This window comes from Sus scrofa, chromosome Y (assembly GCF_000003025.6).
Source record: "Sus scrofa isolate TJ Tabasco breed Duroc chromosome Y, Sscrofa11.1, whole genome shotgun sequence".
In the NCBI taxonomy this organism is placed as follows: Eukaryota; Metazoa; Chordata; class Mammalia; order Artiodactyla; family Suidae; genus Sus; species Sus scrofa.
In genome coordinates, this window is record NC_010462.3 from 39806468 (window position 1) to 39827812 (window position 21345).

General features: G+C 38.6%; 1 protein-coding gene across 3 annotated transcripts in view; it reads left to right on the forward strand.

The window, feature by feature from the left end:
- Positions 1-21345, forward strand: part of LOC110257894 (gamma-taxilin-like) — a 47884-nt gene that overhangs the window by 15907 nt on the left and 10632 nt on the right. For all 3 annotated transcript variants that reach the window (XM_021080891.1, XM_021080892.1, XM_021080893.1), the window contains exons 4-6: positions 16422-16592; positions 18298-18492; positions 20418-20537. In XM_021080891.1, the coding sequence (XP_020936550.1) occupies positions 16422-16592; positions 18298-18492; positions 20418-20537 (486 nt within the window). The remainder of the gene's footprint in view (positions 1-16421; positions 16593-18297; positions 18493-20417; positions 20538-21345) is intronic.

Sequence of the window (21345 nt, forward strand, 5' to 3'; positions counted from 1 at the left end):
TCAATCTATATGTATCTTTTGTCCTAAGGTGAGTTTCTTGTAGGCAGCATATTGAAGATTTTTGCCTTTTTATCCACTCAGTCACTCTGTGTCTTTTGATTGGGGCATTTGGTCCATTGACATTTAAATTGATAATTGATAGGTGATTATTTATTTCCATTTTGAACCTCGTGTTCCAGTTGATTCTATGGTTCTTCATTCTTCCTTTCTTTTTTTTGGTTGGATGGTCTCCAGTTATTATCTGCTTGAGTGTATTTTTTTTCCTTTTTTGCAAATGCAATATTTGGTTTTGGCTTGTGGTTGCCCTGTTTTTTAAGTATGCTAACCCCTTCCCATAATTGTGTGTTTTAGCCTGATGGTCCTGTAAGTTCAAACACTTCATTACTATACTAAAATTAAGAAGAGAAACACATATCAAAAAAAAAAGAAAGAAAAGAAAAACATTTTAAAAAAGAGAATGTATCTCCTCATATCCCTTGCCCACATTTTATGATTTTGATGACTTCTTTTTTTTTTTTCTTTTTAATTTTATTTTTTTTGAAAGAAGTTCATGATTAAATCTGTATGCTGGCTTATTTGTGTGGCTTCTCTCTGATTGTGGTTTCCTCAATCCTAGTACTTCCTCCTCTTCTTCTTTCATTTTTTTATCCTTCCTTTCTTTCCTTCCTTTCTTTTTGGTTTAGGAAAAAACCCTTTCAATATGTCTTCTAGCCTGGGTTTGTATTGCTGTATTCTTTTAGCTTTTGTTTGTTGGAAAAAAATATTTATTTCCCCTTCTATTTTAAATGATATTCTTGCTGGATAGAGTATTCTAGGTTGCATAGTTTTTCCTTTGAGCACTTTAAATATCTCTTGCCATTCCCTCCTGGCCTGTAGAGTTTCTTTAGAGAAATCAGCTGATAACCTTATGGGGGTTCCCTTGTAGGGAACATTCTGCTTTTCTCTTTCTGCCTTTAGGATCCTCTCTTTATTACTAACTTTTGCCATTTTTATTATGATGTGTCTTGGTGTGGGTCTATTTGGGTTCAACCTGTTTGGGGCCCTCTGTGCTTCCTGTATCCTGAACTCAGTATCCTTTAGATTTGGGAAGTTTCCATCGATAATTTCTTCAAATATATTTTCCATCCCCTTATCTTTTTCTACTCCTTCTGGAATTCCTATTATGCAAAGATTAGCCCGCTTTATGTTATCCCATAAAGGTCTCTTATATTGCTTTCCTGTTTTTTGATTTGGTTTTCTGTCTGCTGACCTGATTGGGTGATTTCCATTATTCTGTCTTCTATATCACTGATTCGTTCTTCTGCATTATTCATTCTGGTTTTTACTGCCCTTAGCTCAGTTTGTATCTCTGCCAATGAATGTTCTAGTTTTTCTTGGCTCCTCCTTATATTTTCTAGTTCCTTTCTGAGGGTATCTGCATTACTGTTCCTATCTTGTCTTAATTCCTTCAGTATTTTCACTATTTCTCTTTTGAACTCCAGGTCTGTCAGACTGCCAAGATCTGTTTCATTGTTGTCTGTTTTAGGTGAGTTCTCCTGTTGGTTTGACTGGGGGTGGTTTCTCAGCTTCTTCATCTTGCTTGCTGTTTTCTTTTTCCTGGGGGAGTTGTACTCTCTGTGGCCGGGCAGTGTTTGCCTTGTCACTGCTATGGAATGTTTCCTGAGGGCTGGTGTTGTTGGTCAGTCTTTTTTGAGGCAGTGTGGATTTTCTGGAGTGTTGGTGGTGCTGAGGGGGTCTCTCTGAAGCAAAGGAGGACTTCCTGAGGGCACACAGGACTGGGAGGTCCACACCACGATGGGAGCAGATTTCATATGGCCTGGCAGAGCTTTCTCTGGTGTTTTTGGGCTGTGGGGTTCTTGCAGGGGGCTGGTGGTGCTGGGCAGCTGTTCCATGGGAGTTCGGCCCCTGCCCCAGCACTGGAGCAGCTAGCTGTCTGGGTCACTGAGAACCCAAGAGGCTCTTCCCCAAGGCAGCCCGACTCAGAAGGACTGTCCGAGAATTAGGCAGATCTTTTCACGGCCTTGCCAAGCTTGTTCTAGCCTTGTCTGGGCTGTGGGGGCTCCTCCAGCGGCTGGTGGTGCTGAGCAGCTATTCCTCAGGAGTGCGGCTTGAGGTATTTTTTGATTTCCTTTTGGATTTCCTCATTGACCAATTGGTTTTTTAATAGCACATTGGTTAGTCTCCATGGTGTGTGGTTTTTTTTTCATATTTTTCTGTGGTTGATTTCTGGTTTCATGATTGTCGTGATAGAAGATGATGACATGAATCATTTCTATACTCTTAAATTTGTTGAGGTTAGATTGATGCCCCATCATGTGATCTATCCCTGAGAATGTTCCATGTGCTCTCGCGAAGAGTGTATATTCTGATTTTTTTGGATGCAGTGTTCTGAAAATGTCGATTAGGTCTAACTTTTCTATTTTGTCCTTTAGGAGCTCTCTTGCCTTGTTGATTCTCTTTCTAGAGGATCTGTCCATTGATGTGAGTGGGTTGTTAAATTCTCCTACTGTTGTTGTATTCCCATCTATTTCTGCTTTTATGTCTGTTAGTAATTGCTGTAGGAAATTGGGTGCTCCTATATTAGGGGCATGTATACTGACAATTGTACTATCCTCTTCTTGAATGGACAATTTTACCATTAAATAGTGTTCTACTTTGTCTTTCTTTATGGCCTCAGTTTTAATGTCTATTTGATCTGATATGAGTATTGCAACTCCTGCTTTCCTCTCTTGTCCTTTGGCATGAAGTATCTTTTCGAACCCATCACTTTCAATCTATATATGCCTTTGCCCTAAGGTGAGTCTCTTGTAGGCAGCAGATTGAATGTTTTTGCTTTTTTATCCAACCTGCCAATGTGTGTCTTTGATTGGAGCATTCAGTCCTTTGACATTTAAGATTTTTTTTTTTTTTTTTTTTTTTTGGTCTTTTTGCTTTTTTCTAGGGCCACTCCCCTGGCACATGGAGGTTCCCAGGCAAGGGGTCCATTCGGAGTTGGAACTGCCGGCCTATGCCAGAGTCACAGCAACGCCAGATCCAAGCCATGTCTGCAACCTACACCACAGCTCACAGCAACGCCAGATCCTTAACCCATTGAACATGGCCAGGGATCGAACCTGCAAACTCCTGGTTCCTAATCAGGTTCATTAACCACTGCGCCCCGACGGGAACTCTCTAAAGATGATTATTGATGGGTGTTTATTTATTGCCATTTTAAACCTTGTTTTCCAGTTGATTCTCTGTTTCCCTTTTCTTCTTTCTTTTTTTTTTTTTGGTGGGATGGTTTCCATTTATCTTTTGCTTGAGTACTTTTCAGTTTTGTAAAGGTAATGTTCAGTTTTGATTTGTGGTTGCCCTGGTTTTTAAGCATGTTACCCCTTCTGTATATCTGCTTGCTTTAGCCTGGTAGTCATATAGGTTCAAACACATCATTCAAATTAAAAAAAAAAAAAAATCTATATTCTCTTAACTTTTCTTCCCCAAATTGTATGATTTTGATTTTTTTTTTTTTTAACATTTTCATGTTCAGATCTGTATGCTGGCCTATTTATTTCACTGCTTTCTAATTGTGATTTCCTCCACCCTAGTTCTTCTTCTTCTGCTTTTTTTTTTTTTTTTTTTTTAATTTAGAGAAGCAGTTTTCTTTTAGAAAGGGTTTAGTAGTGTGGTACTCCTTTAGCTTTTGTTTGCTGGAGAAATTCTTTATTTCCCCTTTATTTTAAATGATATTCTTGCTGGATACAATATTCTAGGTTGAAGATTTTTTCTTTTCAGCATTTGAAATATATCCTGCTACTCCCTTCTGGCCTGTAGTGTTTCTGTAGAAAAATCATTGGATAACCCTATGGGGTTCCCTTATATTTAATGCTTTGCTTTTCTCTTGTTGCTTTTAGAATCTTCTCTTTATCTTGAACTTTTGCCATTTTTTTAAATATGTCTTGGCATGGGCCTGTTTGGGTTCTACTTGTTTGGGGTCCTCTGTGCTTCCTGTATCTTGAACTCAGTATCCTTTAGATTTGGAGAGTTTCCAGCGATAATTTCTTCAAATATATTTTCCATCCCTTTTTCTTTTTTTTCTCTTTCTGGAATTCCTATCGTGCACTTTATATCATCCCATAGGTCTCTCATATTGATTTCATGCTTTTTCATTTAGATTCCTGTCTGCTGTCCTGATTGGGTGATTTCCATTATTCTATCTTTCACATCAATAATTCATTCTTCTACATTATTCATTCTGGTCTTTATTGCCTTTAGCTCAGTTTGTATCTCTGCAAATGAATTTTCTAGGTTTTCTGGGTTCCTCCTTATATTTTCTAGTTCCTTTCTGAGGGAATCTGCATTACTGTTCAGATCCTCTCTTTAATTCCTTCAGTACTGTCACTATCTCCCTTGTGAACTCAAAGCCTGTCAGACTGCAGAGGTCTGCTTCATTGTTGACTGCTTTAGGTGAGTTCTCTTGTTCCTTTAACTGGGAATGGTTTCTGAGCTTCTTTATCTTGCTTTTGTTTTTTTCTTTTCTGTGAGTTTGAGGAAGCCAAACTGTAGTCTTGTAAGGATGTTTCTACAAGAGTATCCCTTTGTATTTTGTGGGGGTTACTGTTTATTTCTGGTGTGGGAGTTTGAATATTTGCTGTTTCTTTCTTGGGTGTGAGCAGGCTGCTATCCCCAGGATGCTCTGTGTGTTTTCAGAGAGAAGGCGGCAGTGCGTAGGGCCAGCAGTCAATGCCTGCTCATTGGGCTCTCATCAGCAGCAAGGACCTGCAGGAAGGTGGCACTGGCTAATTCCTAGTTGCTGGGCCCTGGGAAGTGGAATGAGCCCTAGGAGAATCTGCAAGGTGACCAGAGCATTAGGCAGTATAAGCAGCAGGGTGTGTGAGTTTTGATTGCAGTGCCCTCCTGTGAGGTGATTGGAACCTCAGGGGGTGCCTGTCAGGGACCCCCATCGGAAACGGGCCATGACCATTTCTAGCATCAGTGATAACTGTGGTGGTTTGCTTCCACCACCTTTAGACCTTGCAAGAAGCAACCCATCCCCCTTAGCCCACATAGGAGATGCTGCACAGACCCTTCCTAGCTGCAGAATTCTGGGAAGTGACAGAGATCTGGCATATTGGTACTGCCTTGAGCCTTCAGGATGGCTGGTGTGTTTTCTAGGGGTGAGAGCACCAACATGTGGTGTTTGGTCACAAAACTCTCCTGTGTGGTGACTTGGATGTGAATGAGGCTTCAAGTGGTGTCTGTTCATGGACCCCTAATGGTGGCAGGCCACTCCCACCTCTGGAGCCAGAGATAACTGCCATGCAAAGAAGCATCTCATCCTGTTTAGCTCCCACTTAGTTGCAGGTTCCTGGGAAGGGACAGTGATCAAGTGTCTGGGCTTTGCCAAGAGCATTTGGTAGTGGCAGCAGTAAGGTGGGTGTGCTCCCAGGGTAGCAAAAGCAATAACAGGTGGTGTTCTGTCATAATGTCCTTCTCAGTGGTGCCCTCTGAGGTGGTTGGGGCTGCAGGTGATTATTGTTCAGGTATTCCCTGTTGCGGTAGGCCACGCCCACCTCTGGAGTCAGTGATAACTCTGGTGGTTTGCCACACAGGAAGCCCCCTGCCCCACTTAGACCACACAAGAGGTGCTGCACCTGCTGCTCCTAGTTTCATGGTCTTGGGAAAGGGGAGTGACCAAGTGTCTGGGTGCCAGCCAGAGCTTTTGGCAGTGGCAGGTGCAGGTCCGGTGTGTTCCCAGGGGAGTGAGAACAACAGTGTATGGTGTTTGGTGGGCACATTGTCACACTTTGCCCCCTGATTCCCTTAGCCCACACTAGAGGTGCCTGGCATGGAGTTGTGCATGCTCTGGTGCAAGGAGTTGCCTATGGCGGTCTGTCCCTCCTCCTCTCTCCCTCCCCAACCATGGCACCTTGCCTCTCCTATGTGTGCTAATCATCTACAGGGTTCCCTCTGCTGTGGTGTCCTACTCCCAAGCCTGTGGTGTACTGCTCCCCTGCCCATGGTGCACTGCTTCTTATCCCCTTAGGCTGTCACCACATTGCCAACCCCAGCCCTTTCCTGGGGACTGGCCTCCAGAGTCTAAGTCTCAATGCTCAGCACCCAACCCAAAGTTGTGGTTTCTGGGCTGGTGGTTCAGATGATCTAAGCGGCTGTCACCTTACTTTTCCATTCTCGGTCCAACTGCTGTGCTTTTCTCAGCAACTTTGAGGTCCCTCTGGCTCGACGGATCTTTCTGTCCATTAGGTGGCTTCCAAGGGTGTGTGTTCCTTTTCTCCTTCACAGCTCCCTCTCTGGAATGCTAACGCCATCCTGATTCCTTTTCTCTCCCTCTCTTTTTTCTTTTGTTCTACTCAGTTATGTCTGGAGTTTCTTGCCCTTTTTTGGAGGTTTAAGTTCTTCTGCCAGCATTCAGTTATGTTCTGTGTGAGTCGTTTTACATGTAGATACGTTTTTTTGTTTGTTGGTTTTTTTGATGTGTTTGTGGGAGAGGTTGAGCATGATTTCTTACTCCTCCACCATCTTGCTCTGCCTACAGGTTGTTTAAAATCACTATGACACTGATTGATGGATATTGTGATTGTTTCTCATTTTCGGTTTAATGAATAAAGTGTTCATGTAAAAAATAAAATAAAATAAAATAGAATCACTATGAAAATACCAGTAGCATTTTTTTTACAGAAATAAACAGTCCTATTTTTTTCTGTAACCACAAAAGACCTTGAGTAGTTAAATCAAACTCGAAAAGAAAAAAAAACATGCTAGAGATATCTTGCTCCCTAATTTCAAATAAAATTACAAAGCTGTAGTAATCCAATGGTATGGTTTTGTCATAAAACTAGGCATGTAAATCAGTGAATTTGATTAAAGAGCCCAGAAATAAACATATGCATATATGGTTACTTAATGTTTAAAAACCCAAAAGTATATGATCGAGAAAGGACAGTCTTCTCCATAAACTGTCTTGAGAAAAACTGGACAGCCACATATGAAAGAATAAAAGGAAACTTCTTTTTTTTTTTTTTTTTTAAAAGGTCTGTACACTTGGCCTATGGAAGTCCACAGGCCAGCAGCTCTAGGTACACTACTGCCACAGCCCCAGAAACACAGGATCCGAGCCATATCTGTGACTTACACCTCTGCTCATGGCAAGGCCTGGATCCTTAATGCACTAAGCAGGGCCAGGGGTTGAACCTGACTCCTCATGGATCTAGTCAGCTTTGTTACCATTGAGCCATAATAGGAACTCCTGAGAGGAGAGATGTTTTGATCTGTCTGTTAGTCATCATTTATTAGTGTGGCTGTCAAGACATGAGATAGCAAATACCAATGAGGATGTTGACAAAGGAACCCTTGTGCACTGTTGATGGGAGTGTAAATACATTGCGGAGGGGCATTGACAAAATTAAAAGCAAGTTTACCATATGACCAAACATTTTTCTTCTGGGTTTTTCTCCAAAGAAAATGCAAATTCTGATTTGAAAAGTTAAGTGTTCACAGGAGCATTATTGATAATAGCCAAGATGTGAGACACCTTATGTGTACATTGATAAAATTAGGTTTAAAAAAAGATGTGGGAAATATATATTTTTATAAAATTATATTTTTATATATAAATAATAAAATATATTTTTATATATAAATATAGTATTTTCCATACAGATATACACAACAAAATATTCAGTCTTGATCACCAATCAGGGATTAAATCTGGCCATTCGTATGGATAGCATGAGAACTTCAATGCTAAATTAAATAAAACAGACAAGTGTATAGTCTAATTATTTGTGGAGTTAAAACCTTTGGATGATTTTCATTACTGATTCAGTTTTCTTACTTGTAATCGATGTAGTCAGATTGATTTTTTTAAATGGATCTCCTTTTAGGTTGAATATTCTTATGAATTTAACCATTTATTCTAGATTGTCCAATACTGTCGTATAATTGTTCATGGTAGTCTCTGGTAAGCCATTATATTTATATGATATTACTTGTAAAGTCTACTCTTTCATTTCCAGTTTTGATTATATGAGTTGTGATTTTTTTTCATGGTGAGTCATGCTAAACCTTTTTCAGTTCTATTTATCTGTTAAAAAAAATCATTTTATTGAAATTTTCTGTAGTCTTTTTGGTTTCCATTTCCAATTTCCACTCTCCACTCTGATCTTCCTTCTTGTTCCTACTTTCCGGGCTTTATTTTCCCCTAGTTCCTTGAGGTATAATGTTAGTTTGTTTATTTGAAATTTTCCCTATTTTTAAAAAATAGTTATTGGAGTATAATTGACTTACAGTGGTATTAGTTTCATGTATACAGCAAACTTAATTGGCAGTATTTTATATACTTTCTTTTTTTTTTTTGCACGTAGGTTATTACAAACTCGATTGGGTGTCCTGCACTTTTCAGTAGGGTCCCATCTGTTCTATACAGTACTGTGTTTAAGTTACTCCCATCCTCCCAGTCCTCCCTCCACATCATGATTTCTTTCCCCTCTGTAACCCCAGGTTTGCTTTTGATGTCTGTGAGTTTATTCCATCATTAGAAAGTCTCTAAACTGTAAGTGCTAGAGAGGGTTTGGAGAAAAGGGAATCCCTCTTAACACTGTTGGTGGGAATATAAATTGGTGCAGCCACTGTGGAAAACAGTATGGAGGGTCCTTAAACAAGTAAAAAGAAAACTGCCATATAATTTAGCAGTCCCACTCCTGGGCATATATGCAGATAAAACTGTAATTTGAAAAGATACATGCAGCCCAGTGTTCACTGCAGCACTGTTTACAATAACCAGAAAATGGAAACAACCTAAATGGATAAAGAAGATGCGGTGCATACATACAATGGAATCTTTTCTTGTGACGATCCCTCGACAGGCGTTTTTCCTGCATTTGATAAGTGTCGGAATGTTTTTACATTTTCGTTTGTCCCAAGATTTTTTTTTTTAATTTCTCCTTTGATTTTTTCATTGACCCATTGGTTGTTCTGTACATTGGGTCTGATTTCCACACATTGGAGAATTTTCTTCTTATCATTGATTTCCAACTTCATAACATAGTGTTTGTAAAAGATACCTCATATAGTATCGTGTGTCATGATTATCATACCTGGAATTTATCATGACTTGTTTTACACTTCATTGTATGATCTATCTTGGGGAGTGTTCTAGGTGCAGTTGGAGAACTTTGGTTCTGCAGCTTTGCTTAGAATGTTTGGTAGATGTCTGTTGAGGATTTTCCATCCAATGTTTTAAGTCTTTTTTTTCCTTATCATGTCTTGATGATCTGCCTGTTGATGAAAATGGAGTATTAAAATTTCTTACTATTATTTTATTCCTATTTATCCCTTTAGGTCTCTCAATATTTCCTTTTTATATTTAGTTGCTTCTAATTTGGATGCATAAATATTGCATATACTGTATTTTCAGTTGGATTGACTGCTTAATCATTACATGATAACCCTCTTGTCACTTAAAACAGTTTGCTTTAAAGTCTGTTTTTTTTTCCTCTGATATAAAATAGCTGCTCTAGATTTCTTTTGGTTTCCATTTTCATGTATTATCTTTTTTCATTCCTTCATTTTCAAGTCTGTGTCCTTAAAGGTAGCTGTATTTCCTTGTAGGCCCCAAAGAACTTTTTGGTTTTTTTTGGAATCCAATACCTCTGTTTGAGTTCAGTTATCCTTTCCTCTCGTTGAATTTGCTGCTGACCTTTCTATTATGTTTTAATTACTGTATTTTTCAGCTGTGTTTTCTCTCTGATACTTATTTAGATTTTTTTTAACCTCTGTTGAAATTTTCATTTCATTTATCCTTTTTTTTCCAGAGCTCAGTAAGCATCTCTATAAGTGTTATTTTAAACATTTTACCAGGTAAATTAATTATGTTTATTTCAGTAAGGTTTATTATCTGAAGGCTTTTCTTTCTTTTTTTTTTGTATTTGGAATGTGTTCCTCTCTTTCTTCACTTTTCTTGACTCTGTGTTGGTTTATGTGCGACCAACTCTCCTACTGTTGAATAAATGGCTTCATGTAGGAGATAAACGCTGTCATTCAACTCTTCCTCAGCTCTTGGTTGTCTCTCAAATGTTTGTAATTGTCCAAATGGCCTACATTACTTTTTTCAAGAAATTTTTAAACATTTATTTTTATTTGTTCATTAAAAAATTTTATTAGAATATAGTTGACTTACTGTGCTGTGTTAGATTCAGGTGTGCCACAAAGGGAATCAGTTATACATATACACTTATTCATTCTTTTGCAGATTCTTTTCCTGCATGGATTATTACACAATATTGAGTGGATTTACCTGTGCTAGACAGTAGGTCCTTGCTATCTATCTATTTTACATGTAGTGCATATATTATCACTCCTAACCTTGTAATTTACCTTCCCAACCACCCAAGTTTCCCTGTTGTTATGTTAGAACTTACAAAATAGCAATGAACTGAAAGATTTCAAAACCAAACCTAGCCTACATTATTCTGAGTGGCTCTCAGTAGTTGAGATGTGCCAAAATCTGTCGTCTTCTCAAAAGTTTTGGATTTCAGTCCTCACCTAGAATCAGGGTGATTGGAAGCCAGACCCTCAGGTAGCAGCTTTGAATGCATGCAGATACACATCTTTCAGAAGATTGGACATGGGTGTTTCTGTGTGCCCTTTGTGCATGAAGCCCTGAGCCCTGTGATGATAGCTGGCTAAGAACTCTTTTTCCTTTTTTCAATCCATCCTTTGAACATAAGTTCCGCTGGCCACCAAGGGGTGGTTTGGCTGGGCAACATCCACAAAAACTGGGACACCAGATGTGTACACAAGATTTTGGGCTGTGTCAGGGAAATCATGATGATGGTGCCTGCTACCCTCCCATGTCTCTGGAGAGGATTGTAGTCGGCCCTTAGGTGTATATTCCTGGCTAGAGCTTTGAAGATACGCTCTTAGGTCTGTTTCACAGGGAGATAGATTGTATTTAGTTAGGCGGTTGTCTCTTTGATGTGCTCAGGTTAGGGAATTAGCCAACAAGAACAATTTCTCCACTAGTAACAGCCCCGCAGGACTCATGAGTATCAGCCCTACTGGTTTCAAGGGCTAGACAGTAATGGGTCATGCTTTGGGTGACAGACACAAAAATAAGACTAGGTGGTCTCCCCTTTGGGAGATACTGGTGAACATATGCAAAGCAGAGAGAGAGGACAAAAAGGTAGGTTCACAGGCCTCATCCCTTTAGGGCATCTCAGTGGGCCCTAGGTGGATGTATGCCAAACCCTCAGACTTAAGTTCCGGTGCCAGCAAGTGTGTTTCAAGGAGTGTCAGTAGGTGTCTTCTAGGGACAATAGTCATACAAATATGGCACCAGAAATAAAAACAAGGGCCCCAGGCCCATATTTACAGTTCCCCTCAGGGGGTTCCAAGCACTCTGAATGCTGCAGAGGAAGAACAAAAAAGATAGCACCCACCCCCAAGGTCTCTGGAAAAGATTATAATAGCACTTAGATGTGTGTTTATTAAGAAGTCTCCACCTCAGCTCACAGCCATGAATATAACCTTTATAGCGCTCTCTCCCAGATAAATTGGGCTTTTCTGTCTGCTGACCCTGAGCTGGTTGGACCCTCAGGTTGGTTAGTCATCTATGTGAGGTCTTTAGGAACCATTTTCCTGTTCCAAAAGGTGGTCTCTTGGATGTAAGCCCCATTGACATTCAAATCTTAAAGTTTTATGAATTACTCTCTCAGAAGAAAATCTTAAAAAGTTGGGGTGCCAGAAGTTCCAGTATGTAATTGTAGATCCAGTGCGTCCGTTGGAGGAGGTGAAGTTGGCATTCTTCTTTGTCTCCATCTTGAACGAGAACCCTAATGCTGCAGAGTAAAGGCACTGGCACCAGCCAGAAGACCTTCATTCTGATAAAGGCTTTCTACTAACTCTTAACTTTAGATAAAAGTGTATCATGTTTGTATGATTATTATTATTATTATTATTTTTGTTTTTGTCCTTTTTTTTAAGTGTTGCACCCGCGGCACATGGCGGTTCCCAGACTAGGGTTCTAATTAGAGCTGTTGCTACTGGCTTTTGCCAGAGCCACAGCAATGCCAGATCCGAGCAACGTTTGTGACCTACACCACAGATCAAGGCAACACCAGATCCTTAACCCACTGAGTGAGGCCGGGGATCAAACCCGCAACCTCATGGTTCCTAGTCAGATTTGTTTCCGCTGCGCCACGATGGGAACTCCCTGGATCATGTTTTTAGCCCATTCTGCCAGTTTCTCATTTTGTTATGAGAGTTTCATCCACTTACATTAAAATAAACTATTAATAAGAAAGACTGACTTTTACTACTTTACTGTTTTCTGTATCGCTCTTTTGTGTTTAGTTGTGGGTTTTTTTTTTTTTTTTTTGTAGTAAAACATTTTAATTCCCTTATTTCATTCATAATGTATTCTGTAGCCGGTGTGTGTGTGGGGGGGGGGGGGGGTTTACCAGGACAGTTGTATTTAACATTGTGAGGTTATTCACACTGTTAAGCAAAGTATACAAGAATTCCCCTCTGGAGCTCTGTCACCACCTACTTTAAATTATTAAATGATGTGTCGTGGAGTTCCAACTGTGGTGCAGTGGGGTAAGGATCTGATGTTGCTGAAGCTGCGGCGCAGGTCACAGCTGTGGCTTGGATTTGAGCCCTAGCTCAGGAATTTGCATATGCCTTAGGTGCAGGGGAAAAAAAAATGTGCCCAAAGCATTATCTCTTAATTCACATGGAAGTACAGGTTGAGTCCAAACTACAATTAGAGTAAATCTGGTTTTTATAGTTGTCCATGTATTTATCTTTAATGGAGATGTTTATTCATATTACATTGACGTATTATCTAGTGTTCCTTCACTTCACCCTGTAGGAATCCCTTCAGCATTTCTTGTAGGACAGGTATTGTAGTAGTCATAGCGTCCTTTAACTTTTGTTTACCTTGAGAATGGCTTAATGTCTTATTTTCAAAGGGCACTTTTGCCAGATATAAGATTCTCACTTAAAGGTGTGTTTTTCCTCCTCTAGCATTCTAAAAGCTGCTGGCTATATCCTCCAATATTAATGCTGAGAAATTTGCTGATTATTTTAATGAGGGTCCTTTGTATTTGATGAGTTGTTTTCCCTCTTGTTGCTTTCAGGATCTTTTTGTTTTTGGTATTGGAAGTTTTATTACAGTGTGTCTCAGCGTGAGTGTCATAAGTTTATTGTCCTTGGAGTTTGGGACTTGTGCCTTCATATCTTGGAACCAAGTTTTAATTTGGTCGGGTTTTTTTGACCATTACTTCTTCAGATAATGTTTCTGCCGTTCTATCTCTTCTGTTCTTGGTCTTCTTCAATGCCTGTGTTGGTTCGTTTGAAGGTGTTCCACAGATCCCTGGGGTCTTAGATTGTTCCTTAATCTATTTCTATTTCCCTAAGTTAATCATTTCTATTGTTCCGCAGTTTTCCTGATTCTTTATTCTGTGTGCCCAAATCAGATTTTGAACCCTTCTAGTCAATTTCTCATTTCAGTTGTAGTTTTTTTTTTTTTTTTTTTTTGTCTTTTTGCTTCTTCTAGGGCTGCTCCTATGGCATATGGCGGTTCCCAGGCTAGGGGTTGAATCGGAGCTGTAGCCACTGGCCTACACCAGAGCCACAACAATGCGGGATCCGAGCCACGTCTTCGACCTACACCACAGCTCACGGCAATCCCGGATACTTAACCCACTGAGTGGGGCCAGAGACTGAACCCGCAGCCTCATGGTTCCTAGTTGGATTCGTTAATGACTGCGCCACGAGGGGAACTCCCAGTTGTAGTTTTTTTAACTCCAGAATTTTTTCTTTTGGTTCCTTTTCATGATTTTGCTTTGTCTTTTCATTTTACTTGTGTTTTTTCCCTGACTTTGTCCACATCTTTTTATAAATTTTCATTTATTTTAAATACTGTATTTTAAAGTCTTTGGTAATTGTACCATCTGGTCTTCTTCTGGGGTAGTTTGGTTGATTGCTCTTTTTCCTTTGAATAGGCTATACTTTTTTATTGCTTTGTATTTTTTTTTTTCTTTGGTTGATGATTTATACTGTGGTAACTCTGGATATTAGAGTCTCTCCTTTTACCACAGTTTGTTATTTTTGTTTTACTTTGTTTTGTTACTGTTGTAGAATGTCTGTTGCTCAGCAATCAGCCTGAGATGCAGACTTAAGGTCTTCTCAGGTCATCTTTGATCCCGGACTTGCATGGTAATTTTCTAAATCTCACTAGGTGGGTTGTTTTTGAATGTTCTATTGCTTAAATGTCTGGCTCTCCAAAGGGGATAAAAAAGGGTAAATGAAGGGGAAAATAACAAAATTATTTCATTTTGTTTACTTAACACTCATCTTCACATGAAGGCATGGGAATATTGGTGGCCCACTGCTGTCTCTGTCCCTTCTTAGTCACATGTATCTGTAAATCTGAAATCAGAACACAGATCCCTGGCATATGGAGGTGTGAGTCTTTATTGCCTACCATGGCTCATGTAAACCAGTCCAGGAATTTTAGTATGACCACTTGTCATGGAGCTACAACATGCAAGAGTAAGTAGTGCCGACAGTGCTATTGGTTTCATTGAACTAAAATTAATCACAGTTTACCAACCAAGAATTTACCTGAAAGTTGCAAGCCTTTCAATAGACTTCCAAGTTCCAAAGTAGTTCTGTTACTTTTTGTCAGTTCAGACAGTGCAGAGACAGATTCCTGGTTTTGTCCACTGTGCATCTTACTTCATATCACTTCAGGTAAGCCTGATTTCTTGTCCCTTGACTACCTGATACATTGCACCATCCTGGCTACACTTTGCTCTGATTACCTTATGAAACAGAGGACCCTAAGTCACAAGTACAGGTATTTGATTTATACTCTTGACCATTGGCCCAGCACACTTATTGAAGGATTCCCTCTGCATTTGTTTTCTGTGACTGCTATAACCACCACTATATTACCTTCTACTTTGTCTTTGCCCATGCTACCTTCTGTATTTATGCCTGTTTTTTTTTTTTTTTTTTTTCCCCATTAAGTTTCATTTGCTGTGATATCAGTCTCTTTGAAAATACCTCCATCCCCTTTGTTCATTCCACCTGCCTGGCATAATGCCGACTCTAGGTACCTAAATATGAAGCTAGGCAGATGAAAATGAAACTGGGTCTTCATTGCGGTTTGTTCATTTCAGTATCTCTTTATCCACAGTCACGATCATAAAAGTAGCACGGCCTTAGGTACCCTTTTTGTTAAATATTAATCCTCAACTTCTCTTTACCTCTGTCTGCAGCACAGGACTGTGCCTTTTGTTTCTTAGAGGATAGAGAAACCATAAATCTGTCAGTGTCTGCATCAAGTATATTAATTTTATTGCATTGATGACCATTTTCTCAAGTCTCCTGTTCAACTTTTTCAGTCTTTAGTGTTTATTATTTCAGTGTATGGGCCCCTCATCAGTTGAGCATAATATATCCCCTTTGGTGCAATAGTTCAGGATTCTGAGCTGCAATACCACTATTTCCATTATTACTGTTAGCACTTAAAAGTGTAATTGCAAGAGGCATGGTAGTGCTTTTACTCACCCTCTGGTATTTGAAAACTTTGGAGTAGGGAAAGAAAGAGGTTTAGTTACAGGTAATTGGCAGAAACTGTAGGTAATTTTAAGTGGTCTCTGCTCATAAATTCATTGTAAGAGATCAAAGCAAATTTAAGTAAAGGTGGTTTTTAACAGCTGTCAATATTTTGCCTGAAGGAAGCTTGATAGTTTTCTTGGACGTGTCATTTTTTATTTTGAAGTGTTCAAAGTGTGAACATTTATTCTTCTTCAAATATTTATTGAAATGTCACCAAGCCTAAGATTTTAATTCGTTAGTATAAAATAGAAGAATTTGAGCTAGCTTTAAAATTGCATTCGTCGCTCACAAGAGACTTTTGAGTGTTGCCTGCTTCTGCAAAGTACCTTTTGAGGGTTCTTACAGAAAAGCAAAACCAGGAGCTCCTGTTGTGTGGCTCAGCAGGTTAAGAAGGTGACAATAGTGTCTGTGGGGATGTGGGTTCGATCCCTGGCCTCAGTCAGTGGATTGAGGATCTGGCGTTGCTGTGGTTGTGGTATAAGCTGGCAGCTGCAGCTCCGATTCAACCCCCTGGACTTGGAACTTCCATATGCTGCAGGTAAACTATTAACAGGCAGGAAAAAATGAAAGTAAAACTAGATGATGTTTATTCATAAGCTTTCCTAAGAGGTATATATATTTTTGGCTATAGAAATATAGAAATTTGGCTTTCTGCTTAAATTATTTGCATACTTTTCTATCACAACTGAATAAGAGGATAGCAGAAAAGGTTTTCTGATTGTAGGGTTGTCACAACTGTAATGGAGTAAGTGTTTTCACCGCACTTCTAAATGTGAAGTACTTATTAATTTTAGCTGGAGGAGAGCAGGAACGTTCAGAAGCAAGTGAAAATTCTGCAGAAGAAGCAAGCCCAGATTGTGAAAGAAAAGGTACAGTTGCAGAGTGAACACAGCAAGGCCATCTTGGCAAGAAGCAAACTTGAGTCTCTTTGCAGGGAACTTCAGCGTCACAACAAGACGTTAAAGGTGAGTTGGTTTATTTTTTTGTTCTAAGGTGGGACTTAGGCTGATTTTATACTCTCCATGTAGCTATTTAAAGTAAGCCCTTAAAATCATTTGCTTTAGTGGGAGTTAGTTGCAAAATGGCTGCTGGTTGGTAACCCTGAGTATAGTTGCTCTCATAGATGAGATTCCTGAGCAGAGAGCAATTTGCTCAGAGATAAACTGCGTTCCTTTTTATTTACTTGTGCTCATACTGTGTGTGGCATCACTGTAAATCAAACTCTTTCCATGCAACATTTGGTTTGGGGTCAAGAAAGAGCTCCTTAATGTACCTCATACTTGATCACAGGGTATCTAGAAGGTATTGATGTTTTATGTCAAATTTACCCCTGCTTAGGAAGTTCAAGGTTGCTGTATATTCCTCAGATCTTCAATATAGTTGATTGCCACATCTTCCTTGGATAGGGAATGAAGTACTTGGTCAGAATAAAGGAACTATGGATTTTAGTCAGATTGAGTTTGACAGAGAAACAGGTTGCTCTGTATGGATGCCAATTGGATAGTTCACTTCTCTCTGTATATTTTCAGGTATTCAGTTGATAAATACCTTAGAGTAGTACTTAAACCTGAGCTGATAGTAAAGGCAGAGGGAGCAGGTGTCAAAATTTGTATTAGTAGGAGAAGGACAGATGAGGCTCTAGAAAGAATCCACCTTCTGTGATGGGACCATATCTATCTTTAACAGTAGATGAGGTGGTACAGTGAAGAATGATTTTGATTGAGCATGGATGATCTCTGATTACCTCTCTGTTGGAAACTCCAAAGGATCTAGAATATAGGATAGTTCATGAAATGAATCCTCACTTACTGTGTGTATTTTTCCCCTCTTTTTCTTTTGAAACCTTAGATTTGGATAGTAATAGATTTTTTTTTCTTTTAATAATGAGTCAGCATGGACTAGTTATTGTTTAGGTAGAGCTATGTTTGCATTTGTATCCTAGAAACAGTTGTAAGCAAGACTTCAAAGATAAAAATTCCATTTATCCCTTACCATCCAGGGAATGGAAGATGTGACTCAAAAAGTAAGCTGCTGGAGAATAGGCCTGTGGCTGCCAGATGTGAGAGGGAGGAAGTGGGAGGAATCAAGAACTTGGGCTTATCAGACACAGTTTAGAATAGATTTACAAGGAGATCCTGCTGAGTAGCATTGAGAACTATGTCTAGATACTCATATTGCAACAGAACAAAGGGTGGGGAAAGAAAATGTAATTGTAATGTATATGTGTAAGGATAACTGGATCCCCTTGCTGTACAGTGGGGAGGGGAAGGGGAAGTAAGCTGCTAGATGGGCTATATCTCTTCATGCTGATCCAAGAAGAGGCTGAGCCTAACCAGTGCAAAGCATATTTGGGAAAAGACTATGGACAAATCTAACTCTGTGGCGACAGTAATGACTGTACATTAGCAGAGTAAATATCTGGATGGTCAAATAATACTTTATGTAAAGCAGGGCAGTTCACTTCTCTCTGATTTCTCTGTCTACTTTGGAAAATCTGCTTGATTTTCAGTGAAAGATTTCTGGTCATGGACCAGAAAGGAGAATACATTGTGGTTATGAGCAGCATTTTGGACCGATTTATATGAACCCATTTAGCAGCACCATCTTATTTTGAGCATTTTAGCTATATGTAATTTTACACTATTAACAAAAATTATTTTGGGTAATAAGGAAGAAAATATGCAGCAGGCAAGAGAAGAAGAAGAAAGACGTAAAGAAGCAACTGCACATTTCCAGTTTACTTTGAGTGAAATCCAGGGACAACTACAAGAACACGATGTCCACAATGCCAAACTCCGCCAGGAAAACATTGAACTGGGAGAGAAACTGAAGAAGCTCATTGAACAGTATGCACTGAGGGAGGAGGTAAAGGCTTTTTTTTTTTTTTTTTTTAATGTTTAGATATTTTGTTATTTAGACAAACCTTTTGCCACTTCATGCAAATTTAAAGCTTTTGTCACAGTACAATTTTCGAACTTCTGCGTAGGTGTAAAAGAAGTTCAGCATTTGTTAGGAAAAGATTAGGAACCATGTGAACTTAGGACTAATTGGGATCATCGCTTGATATCCTGGGAGGCAGTGGATTTGGATATGTGAGTTAATTCCTAGGAGACGTGTTAAGTATTACTTCTTTCCCGTATGATACTGGAAGAATGTGATTTTAGCATACAGATTATTTTTCCCATGTTTCACATAACAGTAATTAAATATTTGGCACACAAATACTCAGTATCTCAGGGTTCTATAATAATGTGCACAATGTCCAGTACCATTTTTTTCTGCCTCCTGTGCTGTTTTGGGGACAAGAAAATAACCCGTCTGTCAGTCTGGTTGGTGCTACGTAGCCAGAGAAGTGAAAATCTTATAGGAATGATATGTGGCTGAAAAATCTATCCTTTCAGTAACTTTGCAGGTTAGTCTGGAAGTTGGGTGATACTTAAAAGTAAATTGGTGATAACCTGCTCATTCAGTTTTCATTACTTTCAGTGGTCAAACATATAGGATAAAGGCTTTGGGTCTTCTAGAGGGTACATGGCCTGCCTATAAGGTCCTTTAAGCTAGTGAAAAGAGAAAAATAATGTATTATGTACCGTTTATATGGATTAAAATTGCTAAGAAAAAAGATTGTGTGCAATTGAAATGGTTAAAGATCGTAAACTTTGTACATATTTTACCCCCCAAAACAAACAAACAAACAAACACAAACAAAAACACCATTGTGGCATGTGTCCAGTTTTCAGTTCAGGTTTTGGATTGTTTCAACTTCAGTGTTGTGTATAGTGTTTGAAAATATTTTTAAGGTTTTGAGTATTTTCCAAACCATGCCATTCCATCTTTTACCAGTTTTCGAACTTCCATAGTTTGAAACAAAACTAGAATACATCACTTATCTTAAGCAGTTACTTACTTTTGTGTCTAGTTAACTCTTATTTTATCTTTGTTTAAGCAAATCTATGATTCCATTCTGCTGTTTGCATTTCTCTAAAGACAGGGCTCTTCGAGGCAGCACACAATTTAATTTTCATAACTAAAAATTTAACAACAGCTACCTAATCAGATACTTTATCACTGTTCATATTTCTTTGTCCTCAATTTTATAAGATTGCTTGAATTGGGACTAAACAGAGTTTATACAGTTTATTGGTTGTTATGTCTCAAGTGTTTATAATGTGTAGGTTTCCCGCTCTCTTTTTTTCTCTCCTTGCATTGTGTTTATTGACAAGACTTTTTAGGCCTACACAGTGAATTTTCTTTTTTCTTAGATGTATTTTTATCGTGTCATCATTTTGTAAAAGAGTCTTTAAATTTATTTTGTAGTTTTTAAGAATGACAGTCTACCTGTCTCTTAATGCTGCCAATTTAGAACGTGTGTGTTCAAATCATATTACTTGTACATCATTTAGTTTTAGGTCTTACAGAATTTTCTCTTCCTTTGGGTAAGAATAAAATTTACTATCAAAATATGTATAGCTGAAAGATCTGGTACAATCCTCAAATGTTCATTAGGTCAAGCAGTCTTTCTTCCTATGTCATGGAATGTTATAACTAAAAGAGTTACCATTTCTCCATCTGAGAAGTTTGTTCTGATGACTTTATTGTACATAAATACCACTTAACAGTTTAGTTTGGAAACAATAATGACTTCTTCTCTTACCTATCACAGTATTTCTAGGAACAGCAGGGAAAAAACTCAGTACTGCAGGGAGGTTAACTGTAACTTGTGTTACGTCTCCTCACCAGTGAGTCTCCTTTTTCCTTAAATAATGTAAGAAATTTTGTTTTCCACATAGCACGTTGATAAAGTGTTCAAACATAAGGAACTACAACAACAGCTTGTAGATGCCAAGCTTCAGCAAACAACACAACTCATAAAGGAAGCTGATGAAAAACATCAACGAGAAAGAGACTTTGTAAGTTCTATTTTAAGATATACATACGTGTGTGTGTGTGTGTGTGTGTGTGTGTGTGTGTGTGGTCAAAATTGTTACCAAAGCCACTTAAAGGTCTTAAACTTAGTTGACAATTTACATAGCTCTTGGGGCACACAGTTTGTTCCTTTACTTTCTAGACTGAGAAATGTTAGAATATATATGGTTATATCTGATGAAATTTTCATATTGAAAAGATGTTGGAACAATTACACCACATAGGTATGGTGGAAATACTTGCACATATTTCATTTTTCTATGTATGGAATGTTATCTTGATTTTTAGGTAGTGGTCATGACAAGGTTGAAAATTTGTGCCAGTTATTGGCAAGTTAGGCCTTAAGAGTTTAGAGCAATTAAATTTCATACCAAGTTTTTCAAATATGGGTCTTGGTCTCCTACATTCTCTGTTATAAATAAGTAACTTGAAGATAGGTAAACTATTTTTTTAATCACTCTGGTATAATTTTCTGATAATCATACAGCACAGTTGCCCAAATCTGCATATACTATTTTGGTTGTCAGTAATTGTGAACATAGTGAAATATCATGCTTATCATACGCAAATATATAGTTATATATGCTAAACTTAAATTAATAAACTGAGAAGTGATTATAATAATGTGGACTGTTCCATCCTGGATTTTACTCGACTAGCATAAGCCCTGACATACTCATACCATGAGTATTCCTCTGTTTTTCTCATGATGTGAACAATTCCTAACTAGTTCAAGTGTACGGTTTAGAGAGATGCATTTTTTTTTATAGCATAGACCCATTTTCAATTTTT